The 20,798-nt window shown below is 35.8% G+C and overlaps 1 protein-coding gene across 40 annotated transcripts in view; it reads right to left on the reverse strand.

Annotated features, from left to right (window-relative positions):
* RIMS1 (regulating synaptic membrane exocytosis 1) overlaps positions 1-20,798 on the reverse strand; it is a 333,844-nt gene that overhangs the window by 64,952 nt on the left and 248,094 nt on the right. For 21 of the 40 annotated variants that reach the window (XM_035322661.1, XM_035322703.1, XM_035322666.1 and 18 more), the window contains 2 exons: positions 16,441-16,470; positions 6,208-6,320 (listed from right to left, as the gene is read on the reverse strand). The exons of 9 other annotated variants lie outside the window; for them this stretch is intronic. In XM_035322661.1, coding sequence (XP_035178552.1) covers positions 6,208-6,320; positions 16,441-16,470 — 143 coding nt within the window. The remainder of the gene's footprint in view (positions 1-6,207; positions 6,321-16,440; positions 16,471-20,798) is intronic. 10 more of the 40 variants (XM_035322663.1, XM_035322675.1, XM_035322674.1 and 7 more) reach the window with 1 other exon arrangement.

The following is a 20,798-nucleotide window of genomic DNA, read 5'->3' on the forward strand; positions in this document are numbered from 1 at the left end:
AAAATAAAATAAAATAAAATAAAATAAAATAAAATAAAATAAAATAAAATAAAATAAAATAAAATAAAATAAAATAAAATAAAATGGCCTTGTATATCTTTATCCCCTTCTTTCTTACAGATTCCCTGGTGAAAGAGCACAGTCTACTTGTGAATTTCAACATCAGCTGAGATAGTTTTTTCTGTTCCTAGTTAACTTTTTTTTTGGCAGAAAATTCATATAAATAACTCTTACTGCTGCCACTCAAAGTTTTAATTCCTGTGAAAGATTCTTTTCTTTTCTTTCTAATAATATGAACGGCTGGGGAGGAGGAGGGGAGAAACAGGTTAACAAAATTTTGAAGTTAGCTCTTTTTCCCTTTCAGAGACAGAAGTGCTCTTAAGTGAGTGAATATTAAGAGAATAATACTTTACTGTTGAAATACACCTCAATTTGTCATTCAGAGGAAAAAAGTCACAAGCCAAGATCCACTTATTTGACATTTTCATTACAGAAAAGCCTGCAGGTTTCTAGCTGGGACCAAAAATAACATAATAAAGTCCCACTCATCTAGAGTCCTACAGCTCTTCAGCATAACTCTGTGTGTATTTGTAATCCATTTCTTTGTTGGGATACATTTAAATATTACACAAAAATCATTCTGAAGCTTCAAAATTAAGTGAATTTTCAGTGCAGTCACTTCTCTTTCAACTCTGTGTCTTAGGCAGTTAACGTTTATGTAATATTTCCATTCCAAAGTTCACTATTTATCTCATTTGGAACACTGCTGAAGTTTGCAGCTGACTTCAAATTCCCGCACTATCTGCACTGTTTGTCTGCTTCTGTATTACAAAGACAGATGTTTTATTCAGTGTAACTGTCTGAAATATGAACATTTGAAATGTAGTTCTTCTATTCACTTTATCACCTATGGAGTCACTGCTTCTGCACCAGCAATAGGTGAAAAAAGGGGTATGATGAAGTGCAGACATGTTGACACCACTGAAAGGAGCACAGACACAAATAAAAAGTCTACTTCATGGATATTTATAAAAAAGACTGAGAGTGACTTTTTGCTCAATCAGATAATGACAGGACAAGAGGGTATGGTTTTAAAATAAAAGAGGGAAGATTTATATTAGACGTTAGGAGGAAATTCTTCATTCAGAGGTTGGTGAGGCACTGGAACAGGTTGCCCAGAGAGGCTGTGGTGCCCCATCCCTGGAGGTGTTCAAGACCAGACTGCCCAGGGCCTCATCCAACCTGATCTATTGTGAGGTGTCCCTGCCCACTGCAGGAGGGTTGGAAGTAGGTGATCTTTAAGGTCCCTTCCAACCCGAGCCATTCTATGATTCCATTCTGATGATACTTTCACAGTTCCTTAATGACTAACAGCATTAGCAATTTTACTGATTATAAGGCATTATAGAAGTAATTTAATAATCTATTATCTTCCATATTATTAAGATTTTATATTTCTAGATTTCTCAGCTCAACCTGTGGTGAATAGAATAGTTCAGAGCTTTGAAACTGAAGGAGTGCCTCCTCCTTTAAAAAAAGCCTCAGGTGACTAACCTCTGAAAATACATGCCTCATTATGTGCTTTGAATAATAGAATTAAATAAGAAAATTAAATGGGGATTAAAATGAGGAAATTAAAATGAGGAAAGAAATACAGACGAGAACCATTAAGGGCTAGGTTCACTGAGGGACCTACTGAAGTCTTGAGATCATAGCTGCCTTTGAGTCACCTTACGCTAACAAGGAATTTTGTCAGGAAACACTGAACGATGGCACAAAGCTCCTTGGGTTTTATGACTATTTGCATGGGGTTCCTCCAAATGCTGCTGGGATTCAGTGCCTGGCACCTTGGCCCTGTTTGTGACTCCTACCAGCACCTGTACAGCAAAAATGAGCAAGTCATCCAATGGAAAAGTTGTGGCGAAGCCCAGGAGTCAAACAAATGGATCTTACTGAATTTTGTGAAACCCTATCCATCTTGGAGTGACTGTAATGTCAATATGATACACGGTAAATATTTTTCACTTGAGTGTTGATGAAGGGAGATCAAAAGAATACACCTGTAACATCATCCTCCAAGAGGATTCCTTTCTATACATAGCCCTAGGTGCCTTGCCCAGCATCGCATAAACTTTGGTAGTCAGTATTACATCATCCTGTCTCCTACACAGCCTATTCTTGTAGACTTTAACTTTCAAGAATTCCATTCCATTCCATTTCCAGAATGCCAGTCACCTAATGCCATGACTACACTTGCTTTTTATGCTAAATGTTTTCCAGTCAATCACATACAGAGTTAACTGAGTTGGTAGTGCATCTAAATATAGAACGATGTCCTTTTAAGTAGGCACTACAGTGCTCTGATCAGTGACTCTCTTGAATAAACAGACCTTCTTAAAAAAATGAAAAATGTGTTGCACATTCTCTGGAAAGCTGGAACAGCTGTAGCAAGTTATTTGTGTTCTGTGTGTGGCATTTCTAATGAAAACTTACTGACTTTTTAATTAAGAGCATAATTAAGATATTCTGTCATTTACATCTGTGCAAATGAAGAATTATGCCACCAAAGTGTTTTGATTCTCCCAAACACTTAAACAGCAAATATATATAACAGTGACAGTAGCCACTACAGCCTTAACGATGTACAAGGAAGGAAAACAGATAAAGTCCCTCTTTAAACCCTTTTGCCAAATCTGGGGTCTTTTGTTTTGTTTTGTTTTGTTTGTTTGTTTGTTTTTTCCACTTGGCTTTTTAGGATGTTAGAGTTTTAGATGAATTATGGAGTTCCTTCACTGAAACTGAAGAAAATAAGGATGTGAGGTCTTCGAGGATCTTAAAACAAGTACAAGAGACATCAAGACCTATACACATGCTGTACAGAAGTTAACTTTTTCAAAATCCATTAACAAATGTTTAAAACGCGAATGTTTAAAAATGTTTACTCACTAACTTCATCATGTATGCTTGAAAAACTAGTCCATGGCTACTGAGACTACTAATATTAAGCTACTGAGAGAGAAATTACAAAAATGGAAGAAATGAACCAGATAGACTGGAATTTGTGAAGGCCATGCTCTAGTACCTCTGGTGGGAAAAAAAAAAAAAAAAAAAGTTGTTTTTTTTTTCAATACAAGAGAAAACAAATTTAAATTAAAAAAAAATAATAATTTTGTACACATGTAATTCACTATTGCAAGGAAGATCCAGTCCTTACAGATGAAAAAATTTTGAAAGGTTTGAAGAAGTTTGGGTGTAATATACCATGCATACATGCAAATGCTAAAATAGAGGAAGGATGGAATCCTGTGAGCCAATTGCTCTGAAAAGCTGAAGAGAATATATTCTCAGTGTACAACACAATGTAATTTCTCTAAGAAATACAAATATATACTTTCTGAAGAAATAGGCAAAAGGAGGGAAAAAATAAGTATTTATTTTAAAAAGGAACAAATTATGCCTTATTCTGTTAGACCAGTGAACAAATTTTCTTCTTAAATTAAAGTAAGTCTTGCTCCTGCAAAGACTTTTCACCGATTTTGGCACCAGAAATTAGATATAGCCACAAGTGCTTTCACTCATTAGCTTTACTGCATCACCTGCCATGACTTAACCACATTTTCATTAGAACTGTCTTATCTTCATCTGTCTGGTCTATTTTTCTTGATTCCTGCAACATCTTCTGAGGATAAAGAAAGATAGCAGCACTAGGCTTGCTTTAACAACATATTCATCAAAGTGACTACTATCACCATAGCAATATGAAGCAAACAGCCACATCACTGAATATAGTACAGAGTGTTAGAAGGTGCTAATATAATTTGTTCTCAGCACTTAACAATTTATTATAGATTGGCTCATCGTACTACAAAAGATGATGTAGAAAATATATAAGAAGTTAAAGATTTTTGTATTTAATGTCCAAAAAAAGTAACTCATTCTCTTTAATACTTTTCGAGCATGGAAAGGAGCATTTATCTGTCAGAGCATGATGTACCACCAAGATACTTTTCTTATAACAATGGACAGAGAATTTGCTTCCTCAAAGTTTTAGTCATAGATTGAAAAAAACAAAAATCCGAATAAAAAATATTTCAGAGTTCTTTCCATCTAGTACCCATCATGCTGAAATTTCGATTTTGATTTCATTTCCACATCCATTTAAAAACTGAAGTTAATAACAAAAACTGCTAGACACAGAAAGACAAGGGAAATTGGTAAAATTGCAGTTTGATGTTTTCCAACCATTTAACCAAACATCAGATTTATATTAGTCTTAGAGAAATACATTGAGGAACAAAAACAATATTTATGAGGAGCATAAATAATATTTACAATAAATATTAAAAGGAGTCAGGATTTTTTAAAAGGTATCTCATAATGGAAGAATAAGAAATTTGAACTAATCCGTAAGCACAAAAAATCCAAATCAGAAATCTGGCCTTTTATTTAGGAAAGACTCTAATTAATATGCAAGCTCTGGCTTCTGACCAGTATCACAGAATGGACAAGGTTGAAGGGACTTCTGGAAGTCACCTGGTCCAACCCCCCCTAGCTCAAGCAGGGCCACCTAGAGAAGGCTGCCCATCCCAATTTTTTGTATGGAATTAATACCTGGCAATTTGGTAATTGAGGACTTACAGCCTATTTCTCTTCCTTTTGAGAACTGTTTTATTTATTTAAGTCATATGTTCACAGTGAGGTGATCTCAAAGTAAAAAACAACCTCATTAAAACTGTCTCCATATTTAACTATAACAAGACCTTCAACAATTTTTTCAAATCCATTAGATGGTACAAGGTAGATGCCTAATTGCCTACTACACATTCCTAAGTGAATTTCTGATTTTTCTGTACTGCTGAGTACCTTGTGTTATCCATTATTTCAACTTGGGCCTCCAGGAGCATCAAGTCTGTGAAACAAAGAGAAGTGGTACTGAAGGGGAAGGGATGAAAAGTCTGGTTCTGCACTACTAATAAATGCCAGGAGCATCCTGATGTCCTCAGCTGTTGAGACAGACATTGTTTGATGTTTTCTGTGCAGCACTGGTTCACAAAAGGAAAGATCATCGCTTTTAAAATGTAATACAAGTTTTTAGCTCTTACCGATATGAAAGACTTCATGGAAATGTGTCTCTTAAGGCAAGAAAGTCTAAATTTATAAAAGCTGTCATTTTCTTCCAACTACTACTATTCTGAGACCTTATTTTTAATGCATATAGTTGTTGAATGTGTCCTTATTTTTTTATTTTTTTATTTTTTTTTTTTTTCAGCGAACTTCTATATTCACAGTGCCATCCCGTGGTGGCTCGTTGTAAACACCCCACGATCCTCCATGGCAGTAGAAGAACAGCACTGCAGGAACGCTTCACTCACAATCATCACCTGACGGCTGTTTTTGCCTTTGCTCTTTACTTAGACGACATAAAAGCAGTGCTGCATTTCTAAAAAGGAAACAAAATCTAAGCAAACATTGCCCATCCTGACTTCTGCAGATGTTCTCTCTTTCTTAGGCTTCAAAAGGCAAAATGAGATTAGCCCATCACAGCTCCAGGCCCTCACAGCTTGACTTGTGAGAGGCAGCACAAATCTCTGAGATCTTTAGCAGGTTGCTCAGAGGTTTACATGGTTTTAAACCTACATGGCTGTGGGATATCATGTCAGCATTATCAAGGAAAAAATGTTCTCTCTTCATTCATGTAATTTCATATACACAATTATCAAAGGAAGTCCTTACATTATTATTAGAAAACATATTTCCAGAAAAGAAGTATGACATCTGTGACATTATTAAGATGCAAAAATATTATACAGATATGAAAACAGATGCATGAGATGTAGCTTTCTATACATCAGACAACAGCAAGGGCCCAGTGAAGAATAGAAGACCAGAGCCTTTTTCAGCCTCCAGGGATTTGCAGGCCTGAGGTTTCCAAAGCTCAAGGTGACATAGCTTTGTTTAACAGGGTCTTTCTTCCTTGAACTGCTTTTCATGTGTTCTGCTTTTCACAGGTGTGAAAAGGTGACATCAAAGACTAAGTCTAAAGCACATCATATGGGGGTAAAAATCATGTTACAAAGCTATTATGTGAAGACGCCTCTGTCAGGCTTTATAACACAATGTTCTTGAGGGTGATATAATACTTTAAATAAACATGTTTATGCCTTAAATTTTCAAGTCAAAATATCATTTGAATACTGCTAACTTTACCTTGGTATATTGCTCACGCTCATGTTCTTGACTAGAACCAGACCCTGATGTCTGATTATAACGGTGCACTTTCATTTTCATCTGTCTTGTTCGCTCCTCCACTACTAAGCTTGCTGCAAAAACACATAATGAAAATCAATTAAAAAGAGAGAAAAAACTTTGGAAAAAAAAAATGGTTTAGCAACAATTTTAACTTATTTCTATCTCAACAAAACAAAGAAATGTACAAACATGTAAAACAAGCAGGGTGTAAACACATCACAAAGGAACACTAATGTCAAGAAATCAACCACTTCCATTGCCAGGAGTCTTCACCTGAAAACGGGCAGACATCCCAGTTTGCTATACATTATCAAGCTGGTGCAACAGATACGGAAAGATTGAAAGAATTTAGGTGGTAGGCTGAATTATAAACCTGTTAATCATTCTAGATGCAGAGGGCATAAACCTATGATCACCTAACCAGGTATATGCTTAACTGTAGAAAATACTACAGTAGCATTCTAAGAGTTAATGCATTAAACAGGTATTAAAATTTACTTTGAAAGTAATTAAGTCCTATTAGTATATTAAAACAGAACTGCTCACCATACCTAAACATTATTTTTAAGAGAGAATCTCTCCATTCAACCTGTCACAGTAAAAATACAATGAATTTTCTATTTTTTTTAACAAAAAGTCCTTTAAAAATGCTACTTTATTCTCTAATGCTTATTTCTATTTCAAAGAAATTGTATTGTATCTTCTTGTATTTTAAATTCCCCTGTGATAATGTTTCTTTAAAAAAATAATCTGAAACCTTCAAGAAGTTTTGATGGTATAAACAGCATCTTCTTCAATTTGAACAAGTTATAACAATTAATATTGGCTGTGCTTGCCATAGGAAGATGCCTTTGCACTAAAGGAAAGATTGGCGTGAAAGCACCTGGGCTAAAGCTTCCTTAAAAGTAAGCTAACTTTTGTGGTAGTGCATAATTTTCAGAGGGAACAGCATATTCTGCCATTCTTAAACTTGGTGGCACTACAAATAGAAAGGAATACCAATAAAACCAAAACCTTGAAAACTGGCATTTCATAACAGTTCTAGACCTAGACACAAATATTCACCAGTCACTGTTCTAATTTACTGGAGCACTCAGTATATTCATAGGTTTTCACAGGTTATAACATCCGAGAAGAACAACTTTTTCTAGCTGCAATTTTTTGTGTGGTCATAAATTCAAGATGGATGTTTTATTTGGGAAAACCCTTGCACAATCTTTTTTCTGCTTTTAGGTCGATCATGGACCTACATGATTCTCTCCAAAGATTAGTTTAAAAGTCAAGATTTTTGTGAACAGCCCCTCCCAGACCAGTGACAGGAGACAGACACCAATTTAAAAGCTGCATGGAACTGATTTTCAATCACAAAACACAGAATTGTAACTTAGGGGAAAACAGGCACGCTATCACGATGTTTACAGATCTGTATTATGAATCAAGAGGTACCAAAGTTACCCTATGTGGGTTTTATGCTGCTAGTTGTGTGATTCTTTACACATCTACTTATTAGTTTGTGCTTTTCAAGCACAAAGATACACAAAAGGAAAGCGGTATCCTCAGGGTTGGATATTTTAAACTGTGTGCTCTTGCACAAACCACAATTGTGCACGCACATACCATCCATAATGTGTTTGTGGAAATCATGGATTATCTGTGCACTGGTTGGAGATGAAAAAATATACAAAGATATCACACTGTGAAAAATATGTTGTTTTCATGTTCTCCTTCCACATTTCATATTTAAAAATAGGAAAATTAAGTACAGCAAATTGCATTAAAGTTCGGCTACAGCTACAAATTTATGGCAAGAGATAAAATTATCACCATAATCTTCAACCTCCCACACTGCAGAGGGTCCAATCTAGGAAATTCTGCACATGCAGAATGTCACACTGGGCCCAGTGATTATTCCAGATGACTAATTATGTTGGTAAACGTGTACCTTAATTGCATTGAGTCCAGTTCCACCATCAGATATGCAGGCACAGCTCCAATTACTTCAATGGAAGTTGCATGGAGGTATCTGAAGGCAAAATTGAGCACTTTAGGTGAAATTTTTAAAGATGGCCTCTTATTTTATGGACAGATATGAAAGGATTAAGATACGTCAATTAGTGACTGAAGTCAAAAACTCAGATATCTTAATCCTATCATAAATGCATGAAATAGACTGAGGACGTAAAAATCAGAGGGAATATTGAGACCCCTTTAAAAATTTAGCCCTATATGTGTATTGTGCACAAGTTACAGTTACTCTAAAAATCACCCTTTCACTGTGTGACTGTTTGGTGCTTCACACTGTTAATTGTATATTATACTAAAAAATTTGTATGGAAAAGTGTTAATCTGTTTTACTTATTATATCTGAGAAAGAATAAGAGACCCTAGTCCAGTGAGTATGTACAAAAACTACTGCAGTCAAGACTGAGTAAATAGTCAACCTTGACTTAGTAATTCTTGATTCTACTTGTGTTTAAATCCTTAACCACACACTTATGATTTCCATTATTGGATATCATTATATAAAGTAACATGAGAGCAACTGATGAGGACTGTAAAATTAATCTAAATATTCTAAGAGAGAAATTTATTTTTGTGCATGGAGCAAAATGTGCCATTAGCGAAAAACAATCAGTTATTAACTTACTTCTAAGCAAGCAATTGTGTGAAATGCAAGACTGCTCTAGAAAATACAAAATATGTTCTTTTCAGTTTTGCTCACCATGCGCATCTGAGTGTATGTTATACCTAGTTCTGATAGAAAATTTTGTCTGCCTGAAAAGTAGACTGGTCTACTCTTTACATGCTAATCACAGGAAGCAGAAAAAACTAACACAGTAGCAGAACCACATGAGCAGAAGCTGTAACAACCATAAGTGACATCACCATACAATCACAGTACTTTCTTGGAACACAGCTGGTTACCACAGGTAACGAAAATTTGACATAAACAATACTTCAAGAACTTAACCTGTCTCTGAAAAAATATGGATCTATTTTCTTTTAGGACACCAGTATTTACAGAGTGCTTTTCCTGGAACTCTTGAGAGGTAGGACTACACAGTAAGTACATATTGAAGCACTATAATCCCCAAACCTCTAAATTCTGCAGTGGCCCTAGAATTCAAAATATGGAGATTTACCACAGGCATCTCAAATTAGTGGTACAGCTATCACCAATGTCAGTTGTGTCATGTCAATGCATCACTCTTTTTGGTGTCAGAAGTCACACTTTGAAGAGCTATCACCCTCATTGCTTTAAGAGCTGTTGATTCAGATCTGAGATCAATCAGTAAAAGAAGTATTGAAAACAGAAAGTCATGAAGTGGACTGCTTAAATAAGGGGTGCAAGTTTAGAGCCAAGGAGTTTAGGGGGTTTTCTTATGTACAACGTTTGAAGCGTGTGTAACAATAATGTACATAAACAATCAAGCCATGCGGGAGAGAAAAGACAGACATACAAATGGAATCAAAATAGTATTCTTCAACCCCATTAATATATTTAGAAACCATTCTGATTCCTGTAATGCCAAGAGTACTGGGTCTGGCTGGGATGGAGGTAATTTTCTTTACAGCAGCCCATACAGTGCTGAGCGTCACATTTGTGTCACTCCAATATTTTAGCTATTATTGTGCAGTGCTTTCACAGCATCAAAGGCTTCTCTGTTTCTCATCCTGTCCCCCAGCACGTAGGCTGGGACAGGGAAGCAACCAGGAGGGGACATAACCAGGACAGCTGACCCCAGCTGACCAAAGGGAGTTAAATGACCATGCCATTTAATGCCATGGTCAGCAATAATACTGTCTTTCCAAGGTAGCCATTCCGTGGAGATGAGCTGGGCATTAGTCTGCTGGTGGGAGGTGGTGAGCAATTGCTTTTGCATCACTTGGCAGTTTGCTTTTATTTATTTATTTATTTATTTATTTTTCCTTTCACTTTTTAAACTGTCTATAACTCAGCCCACAAGTTTTTACGCACTTTTGTTCATCCTGTTCTCTCACAGCAATTCCATCCAGCTGTGGAGGAGGCTGGGAGCAAATAGACTTCGGGTGCTTAATTATTGGCTGGGGTCAACCCAGCAAGCTACCAAGAATTAACTGCCCAGTGTAGTTCTGAATAGTTTTCCATCAAACAAAAAGAAGTTCTCTTCGTTATCATTTAATTTATTATTCAACTCACTGCTAAGTCCCATCTGCCTTCCACTGTGAATGGGATTCAAAGCAAGAAGATACAGTCTACAAAGATTAAGACCATCTTCTGTCCTAGAGGCCTACCAGATCTTCCTGGGTCTTTTCCTCAGATGTCATTCAACAAACATCCTTTCTAAAGACTGTGCACCCTGTACTGTAATTCATGGCACATCTTGAAGGATTCTAAGTATGTGACACGCTGGAAGTACAACTAACATCTAGATTTCAAATCTTTGTTGAGGTGATAATGGTATGAGAAAAAGAACAATTTAACATAAGCACATAATGGAAGAGGGCTTTTTTGTTTGTTTGTCTTTACTTACAATCTCACAAAAATTCTTCATGTATTTCTTGTGATAATAGAAGTTTTCAGTAACATTAAAGGCAGTTCTTGGTACATGTTTCCATCATAGGGAAAGGGATGCCCTCTTTTTACTAAAATCTTAAAAAATACACATTGTCTTTTGATTGTCTAACATATGCAAATCCATACAACTAACAGAAGGTAAGTAATAAACAACTACAGTTCTTATTTTCAGGCTGCAACCTACCCTCAGAGAAAATTAGGATTGGCCAATTGAGTTATGTATTCATTTTAAAGGAGATGGCCATCTTTTAATTTTTCCAAGAAATTATCTGTTAACTAAGAATTTATATCATAGAATGGCTTGGGATGGAACGGACCTTAAAGATCACCTACTTCCAGCCACCCTGCCATGGCCAGGTACACCTCCCACTTGCTCAATGTCCCATCCAATCTGGCCTTGAACACTTCCAGGGATGGGGCATCCACAGCTTCTCTGAGCAACCTGTGCCAGTGCCTTGTGAACCTCAGAATAAAGAATTTCTTCCTAATATGTAATGTAAATCTACCCTCTTTCTACATCTATATCTACCTTTTATTTTAAAGCCATTTAGTTTAAAACCACTTTACTTTTAAACCATTACTCCTTGTCCTATCAATGAAGTTCCTGATAAAGAGTCCCTCTCCAATACACTACAGTCATATTCCTTTTAATATGTCAGCACTACGGTAAGGTTTATAGAATTACATCTGAAAGCATCAAGTAGTTGACATCCCTCATCATTATGTCCTCAGAGAATTAGTATATATTTCAACCCCTATCTGGTGTTCAACCAATGATAGGTTGGACCTAGCTAGAATACTAACCATTCAGAATATATGCTACCTTACGTAATATATGTGCAGAATAGCAGAACCATAAGCAATATACTATACTAAAAATGTGTTATGGCAAATAAAAATGTTTATTAGTTTTTACTTTTTTTTTTTTAAGAAATATTTCATCAAATTAGTAGATAGAAAGCTGCATATGGCATATTTCTGCCATCCAAAGACTGTGAATTTAACAATGCACAAAATCTGACTTTAAAATAGATTCAACCTGCATTGGTATCAAAACCAGACTAAGACCAGTTTTATGAAAGTGAGCACTACCTAAGCTGCACTAGCAGTAGTGCAAAAGACACTGATCTTGAGTTCTTAAATCCCCTCTTTAAGGTTTGAAAGAAGGACTAAGCTATATATTACGTGCATAATTTCTTAAATGGCACAATGCTGTAAGTGCCCATCTACTAAACTGATCACTTAATGTAGGAAACGTGGGTTCATTTAAATAAGGATTGTACCACAGGCAGCAATACTGAACTAGCATGGAGCTTGTCTCTAATAGCTCTCTAGTCTTTAATTTGCAAGTTTACATGTTTAGATATCCATCTCTTTCACATTACAATGATCATTAATGACAGCCTAATTCTGCAGAATTTGAAAAACTTTGAATCTTGACAATAAATAATATTTCAAAAGAACTCATTCATACATTTGAAAAAAAAAAAAAAAAAAAAAAAAAAAAAAAGGATTATGATTATTTTAGCATTGAAACTCTCCTGTATAGCCACGTGACCATCTTGGATTCTTGACCATCACCAGATTCTAAGGAAAATCATCTTCCACCTAACACTGAACTACTGCCTGTGCTACACATGCATCTCCAGCAAAATTTTGGAAGTGGAGACTTGCTGCTTTCCAGCAAGTAAGAATGCAAGAGAGAAGGGAAATATTGGCAAGGTAACATGAAGATAAACTTTCTCACCTCTTTGTGGTTACAAAAAGAACACCAAATTCTTAAACACCTTAAAGAGAAAGGGAATTTTAAGACATTGAAATGAAAATATGGACTCTAGAAGATACTCAACTTAGGTCAATAGATTCAGATATTTTAGGAAGACTGTAATTCCAAGCATACCGTTGTTGAAGAAGATTAAGTCATGAGAATTATATCAAGTCCAGAATACAGTCTTGCAGAAAGAGATTTAGGAAATGACTAAAAAGAAAGCAGGTATGTGACTTGATGGGGGCTGTAATTATTTATGCATGGGAAGATTTCTAAGAGTGGAAGGCTCTTCAGTTGAACAGACACAGGTTCAATAATGTCCAGTAGTTAGGAAGAAGTTAATGTCAAATAAGTAATATGACGTTTAAAAAAAAAACAAGTGGCTAAGCACAGGAACAAATTTTCACTGCTTGCAGTGCTTATGTGCAAATACCTTTCTAAAAGGTCATTCTTGCTTACACCCAAATATGGGCTAAAAGGCAGAACCACAGGTGACATTACCTGGTCTGTGATTAAATTCATTGGTCTTTTTAGGACTACTGAAAACCTACGGGTGTCTTAGCACTGCCTATACCAGTTCTTGTAATGGTAACAGCTGCAACAAACACAGAATCCTCCAAGTCACAGAATCACAGAATGGTTTGGCTTGGAAGGGACTTTAAAGACCATCTAGTTCCAACCCCCCTGTCATGGGAAGGGATACCTTCCACTAGACCAGGTCGCTCAAAGCTCCATCCAGCCTGGCCTTGAACACTTCCAGGAATGGAGCATCCACCTGCACTACTAACAGTTGGAGTGAGCTAAAAAATAAGAAGAAATTGGCATCAGTATTTAAGATGTCTGTAACCCTTACCAGCTTTCTCTATGAATCAAACTTTAAAGTGAAACAGTCTAAAAGTCTGACAGATTTGCTTATACAGAAGCAGCCACTGAAAAGTAAGTTGAAATGAAAATTGATCTCATAAAAACTATTTTGTGGTAGCTTTCTAAGAGCACTGTTAACTCCTATCATATCTCTAAATGCCCAGGATTTTTTTTTTTTAAAAAAGGATTTCACTAGCTCTTTGAAGAAGCTGAGGTTCAGGACATCCAAAAGCACTACAACAAATACTGGATTTCTGGCAGCAGCCAGAGGAATATATTGCTTATTGTCAGGTCTATTAAGGTACAGATCTGCCAATTAGCTACAGAGATGCCCCCATGTGGTTTTCTCCCCATTTGTGCACAGTCAAGGAAACAGCATGTTTTGGCAGGGCAACAGGAAACTGCACTTATCCCAGAAGCCAACAGAGATCCAACCTGTTTTTCACTCAGTATACATATTCTTCACACTAAGATGAAAAGTTGAACAGTGACCAACAGCTACAATGCAGTGCAGTGGCCTGTATGCCTTTCCACACTGAAAAGTCAGGAGTGCTGCCCTCCCTGTGCTGCTTAAATGTTCGATGTGTGGAAACTGAGGAAAAAACAAAAAAAAAGGAAAAGAAAAAAAAAAAAAAGCAGTATCTGGACTGAGACAGTGAAAGGTAAAAGCTGGAGAAGAAATGGCAGAGGCAATATCCAGAGCAAAGGCAAGGGAATAAAGCAGCAGTAGGACTTGGATGGGAGAATTCCCCAGTGCAGCAGGTAAAGGAAGGGGAGAGGGGAAGGGAGCACTCATAGAAAAGAGGGAACTGATGCTGGTGGTGGACTAGGATGAAGCATTTCAGAAATAACAGAGAATCTCTGAGTTATTTCTTCTGAGCCTTCAGGTTGCATTTTGCAATATTATGCACATAAGAAGTATCCCTCTAATAAGTTTCAGGACTTTAAAAATCCACAGAAAGCTAAACTGGGAAATTAAAAACAAATGAAAAGAAAACAAACAAAAAAAAAAACACAATTTTGAAATCATGAGCAGATGGATTGTTTGAAATGTAAGGTTAGTAACACTGAATAATCACTTTGTTTTTAAGATACAGAATTTGTTACCACTTCTCTACATATATGAGTTTAAAAAGTATATATCAGCTACACATTGTAGATAGTGAGGGAGATGTCCTGCAGCTCTTGTCCCTCTACCTGTCTAGAAAGTATTGTGGCTCCTGTGAGCTTGAGTGCAGGGGTTCGTTCACACCTGTAGTGTACTCATTCCTTCATTGCCATGTCTTTTGCCATATAACATCCTGTAACCCTCCATCTTCCACTCACCAACTCTCCTTTCTTTGTCTCTCTTATACTGTGCTGGGGAAAGTCAGAGGTGACAGGGCTACTAATGTAAGTCAGCTGTACTTCAGGTTTTGCATTGCTCCCCCAGATCTGCCACTGCTCCAGTTCCCCAGCAACTCATCTGCCCAACTTTATCCTGTCTTTGGCTGCACCTGCATTCAGCCCTATACTCCAGTGAGTCAGAGGAACCCAGGTGCCCAGAGATCCCACCACCTTCTCCACACTGCCAAAACATGGGCCAAATCCATCCAAATCCTGTGGAAACAAGAGCTTTCACAAACCTCTTACAGGCATGCTCTCATTTCTCTGTATAAACTCAGTTGTTTTAAACAACAAAACATCCACTGCAGTCCAAATCACAGAGCAAGGTTTGTGAACTTGAAGAGTCACAAACAATAAATTGACATAATTAATTTTTATTGTTCTGTTTGGAAGAAATATAGAAACTGAAGAAATCAAAAATGACAGAAATAAATTGCAAAATTAACCATTCTTAGCACTTTCTTAAGATATTTCATAGTACATACTTAACGCTGCAAAATAATCTACAATTGCTTATACTTAATTTAAACACTATTTCTTTTTCACTTTATTTTTTACGTTATTGTGAAAACATATTCCCCAGTATTGTCTTGGATGTTGCAGTTCATAGCTGTATTTTACCTAAGGAAGTATCAACACATGAGTGGGATCCATCCTTTCACAATGTGAAGAAGTTGTAGTAGATATTCTGTTTCAAGTTGAATGCATAACTTGGCTTTGGCCCACCAAAGACTGTACTGAGATCAGAATTTCCACAAATCTGAAGGGCTCAACTAGAATTTAGAAAAGGTTAATCTGTTGTATTAATGTTCATGCAGTATAATATTTTGCTGTTAACATGAAAATGGATTAAATTGTTCTTTTTTTCTGAGATTCATTCTGACTTTGAGATGACTCCTACTTTCGGAAAAAATAAAATAAAAATGGGACCTCTCTGCAACATGCCTTGGTGGGGATGTGACAGGCTGTATTTCTCACTTCATGGCACAGCCTTGTTTGTGCTCACTGACTCACTGGTATCAGCACATGCTAGGGGGAATTCATAAGAGGTCAAAGCTACAACTGTGCCTGCCCACAGAAACCTGCCCTATAACACACCCAGCTTTCTGAGTGTCATGCAAATAAAATAGAGCTCATGTTGAACTAATGTCTTCAGAATGTCTCTGCATAGGAAGGATAGTTTCTGGCCATCAGCACCTTCAGCTGTTCCTAAGCCCCGACCTGTGAAACATCCTTCGCAGATGCAAAGAGCCATGGCTGCATCATCACAATTGTATTAGAATCAGCTGTTGTGCAGAGCTCAAGAAGAGCTTAGGTAAAACCTTACTCTTTGGATGAACTTTAAATCAGTCAAGCAGCTTCTGAGCCATGTAAAATGCTGAGTACTCCTGGTAAGTCTAGCATATCACATTTCCATGGGAAAATTAGAAATCAACGCGAAATGACTTTCAGATTCTAAAGAGGGATAACAGATAGCATATAGATACTTAAGAAACATCCTTTTCAGCTGTTCAATACTGTTAACTAAATACTATATACTGACATGGAATATATTAAGAGAAAAGCCAGTATAAACAGTTGCCAAACATTTGTAAAAAATCACATAAATATTTACCTTTTGTGGAAGAGTTAAAATTCTCTTGTTCTTCAATGAATTAAATGCACGGAATGATGGGAACAGAAAAAGAAATCAGCAAATTTAAAGTTAGATAAAGAAATGTGTTACATGTGACAATGGCATGTACAGTAGGCAGTACTCCAACATATGTAAAAGTAATGTAGAAAATTAAAATGATAAACTATGACAAATAATAAAGCCTATGACTTTTTCTTCAAAATTAACTGGAACAATGAAGTTACTGAGATCCAGATTGTGGACTCTTTAAATATTCCACTAAAGCAGTATTGTCATACCCAAAGTTACAAATGAGATAAAATCTTAAAATTGCTTTAAGTATCATTCTAACTCCTAAACCACATAGCCTTGTTTTAGATTCTGAAGCCTTTTCTGTAATACTGAGTGTGACAAATTTATTTTCTGTTAACTGAAAACATAAAAGATTTTGAGGCTTGAATTAATTTGCAAGAGTTAGCAATGCTGAGAGAAAAGTCTCCTGTGAGGGTAAAGATTCCACAAGCTGCCTCAAAATATGCACTGCCACCTAAGAATTTCAAAATAAAACCAGAAATATGAAGACAAAACAAACAATGCTAAAAGGTTAAAAGCTAAATTGAAATGACTTATTCTTTTTATTTTGCCATTCAATGATAGATCTAAAAAATGGTTTTAACTGCGTTTGATCTTATATCATTATTCAAGCTAGACTCTCACTGCAATGACATTTCAATGATCAAATACATATACATTGAATAGTTTTCTCTAGTTATATATTTAAAGATCTTAATTAAATATAAAAAGATATTTGCAACTCTAATCCATTATTTCACAACACACTAATTTTTCCATATGAAATTCTGATTCTTTTTTGTTAAAAGGAACACTGGACATGAAAACATTTCATTCCTGTACGTTGTAACTATCACTGAAGATTTGTACCTATATACACATTATGCATATGCACTTTATAAAAGTAAACCCCATTCATTACCAATAATCCCCATTCATTACCAATAAAGACTTCAGTGCAGCTTTCCTTCATGAAACAGCAGCACACACACACGCATGCACTTCAACCTGCATACAGGCTATGTACAAGGGTTACGCAGGTTTTTCTGACATGGGCCAACATACAGCAACACTTAATGCTGGTCACAGCTTCATTTTTCTAAAGGTCACTGCGTAAGGCCTGTTGCTGTAAACAGGTGTCACTGAAAACATACAAACACACTAGTTCAGTTATGTTTACAGATACTCTTTATATGTAAATAGGCTGCCGATTATCACAATCCTTACTGTCATTATATGACTTCTGAAACATGAAACCACATTATTGAGGCTACAAAAATGAAATCAAGCTGTGAAGAGTCAAATAGAAGAATACACAGGGAGAAAGACCTACTTTGCTCCAGTTAGCTCATTTTTATACTACAAACCATCATCACACATTTATCTTGTTGGTTCACAGATGTCAATAGTACATATCATGTCTTTTCTTCTTCACTTGTAAGATTTCTGAATATTATCCCTAGTATCATCTACTGTAGTGCAGGAAAATGCTATAGAGCTTCAGGCTGTATTCATGATTAACCGTTACACAGAAGTGTAGAGACCCACCCTCTCCAAGTGAAAATTGCTGTGAGGTTTGATAGTTGCTATGACAGAGAATGGACTAAGTATATATATCACAGAAATACGCTTTCTATAAAAGTATCATTTAAAAACCATGCAACAAAGTTGTTGTATAAAAGGCAGAAAAATAAAGTCAATGCAGAATTTCCACCCCTCAACTTTCTTAAACGATTTGCACAGTTCCACTCAAACATGATGCAAATAACAAACACTGATGCAAATCTCTTACAGTTTGGCACAAGATAACATGGGGAGCACAGCATTGCCCTTATGACTTAGAATTTCACCACTTTAGTCACTGAATCAGAGTATCTTCATTATTACGACATTTTATGAAAGTGTCAGTTAAAGCAAAGAAATAAATAAGGCTCGTTTAGTAGCACAAGTTAAGGTAATGACTACTGAATTGTGACTTCCAGAAAACACACACAGACACACCTACACCAGACTAACCTTCATATTCAAGCATCACAATACCTTTAGTTGCATTAACAACCCACTGTGTCTTGCATTCTGAGAATTACTGCTGACAGGGTTGCAAACGAAACACATATAGTCATTCCTTGAACATCATTGGGATTAAAATAAAAATCACGAAGTCCAAAAACCACAGGAGCATAGGCTCCTGTTACTGTAACTGCTTTAAAGAGTCTGTATGTACTGGAGTTGCAAAAAATGTTAGTTAGAACCATTCCAAGTGAAAGTACCTAGCATGTTTTTAATTTTTTCCAAACTAGTGAAAGCAGCCTTTAAACCACTAAGAAGCTTGGGTTTGTTGTTACTGGTTTATTTGTGAGTGTGGGTAATTATACTATTTTGAGGTTTTAAAGAAAAGATAATCCTTAGAATGGACTTTTTTCTCTACTTAAGATTTTTCTCTGCTCCTGATCAGTAGTACCTAACCCTTATTTTTAACAGAATGGAGACCATTATTTCGGTTTCCTCTGTAAGACTTTCTTCTGTGTGGTCTTTTATACAGTGGAACTACTGACAAGGACCTACTGAAACAAGTCACAAGTTGACTTTTTATGATACTCAAACCAAAGGGTAACTAAGAGAACATTATTTGATAGAAACAATGAAACTATTTCATTCTAAACTTTATAATGAAAAAAAAAAAAAAAATGAATCTTTAAGATCCAGTGTTAGTCTTAGAGGAAGCCTTATTAGCATGGATATTATCACTTACGATAGAAAACAGTTAAAAAAAAAAAAAAAATCACACTTCCTTGGGACAAGAACCACAACCACTCTCTTGCTTCTTCATTAACTCTAATTTTTTCCAAAATGATAGTTTCAAAGAGTAATAAGATTACTGGATTCCTCTATGCCTCTTGACTATGTAAACAGGAAAAAAAGGAAAAGGAAAATAAAAAGGAAAAAGAGAAGAGAAGAGAAGAGAAGAGAAGAGAAGAGAAGAGAAGAGAAGAGAAGAGAAGAGAAGAGAAGAGAAGAGAAGAGAAGAGAAGAGAAGAGAACCCACTCTTAATATAGACATTCAATCTTTTTCCAACAATGATTTGTAAAATAGATGTAGATTGATAGATGCATATATTTAGATGCACGTTTGACCCTCCTGACTTAACAGAATTTGTACAGAGTATAAAGAAGTACTTTACTACAAAAATTATACCTTACATTATACCAGATTTCCTTGAAAAAGGAAAAAGAAAGGGTGTCAATACTGACCATCAATAAATAGTTTTATATTTAAATGAAGAAAATGCAAAGAATTTTGAAATACTTCTTCCTATAACATTTATGGGTTGCACTAGAATTTGACATCATCTACATCCGTAGTGACTGTGAATTTAAGTCATTAAGTCACAATTCAGTTCCAAGTATATTTAGTGAAACTCTTTCACAGACAGATATATTTGGATTCAATCCTACATTAGGGTAAAATAACTTCTAGCCACTCCATTTAACTCATTTGATAGGGATCGAAAAGGTGAAAGTGACATCAAAATTTGATACTGTAAACCAGAGCAAATGTTATGTTTTTAAAGCTGAATTTACTTTCCTGCAGAAGCTTGAAGTTTATCCACACTGTTATACTTATTTCAGAGGATACTCTCAAAAGCATTTTAAAATTATTCTGTTAAATCTACTAACTTTAATACTTCACTGCAAATACATTCTCAGCTTGAACAAAGTGTTAAACATGAGTAAAATTAGAAAACCTTCCTTTCAAATGGACAAGCCAGTCAGATAAAACCAAAATACTATTTAGAGAGGAAAATCTCTTTCGCCTTCAATTCTATGTGCAGTAATATGGCCATATTGACGTAGGTGGTATGATAAATAACAACAAAGTAAATGATATGTCATATCTTGTTCATTTTCTACATGAGACGCAAGCATATGAACCACAAATGTAAATAAGTGTTCAGTGAAACATCATTACTTTACAGATATTCACAGCATTGACAAGTTTCTAAACCAACAGTAACTTTAAACTTCTGTTTAAAGTTCACTTTTTCTTTGCTTTTCTGCATACAACGCATCTCTACTTTTTTTTTTTTAATGTCAAGTGCTACATTCATTTCCAACATCTTTAACAAAACAAACTAGCATTTTATTCTCAATGCACTGGTTACCAAGAACAGCTGAAAGATAACAGGAGTATCCACAGGAAAGCCAACATAAATTAAAAGCTGATTCATCATTATATATTGTACCAAGTTCTGGAACTGCAGAAGAAACACGAAAGAAGTTTGAAA

This window comes from Oxyura jamaicensis, chromosome 3 (genome assembly GCF_011077185.1).
Source record: "Oxyura jamaicensis isolate SHBP4307 breed ruddy duck chromosome 3, BPBGC_Ojam_1.0, whole genome shotgun sequence".
Classification (NCBI taxonomy): domain Eukaryota; kingdom Metazoa; phylum Chordata; class Aves; order Anseriformes; family Anatidae; genus Oxyura; species Oxyura jamaicensis.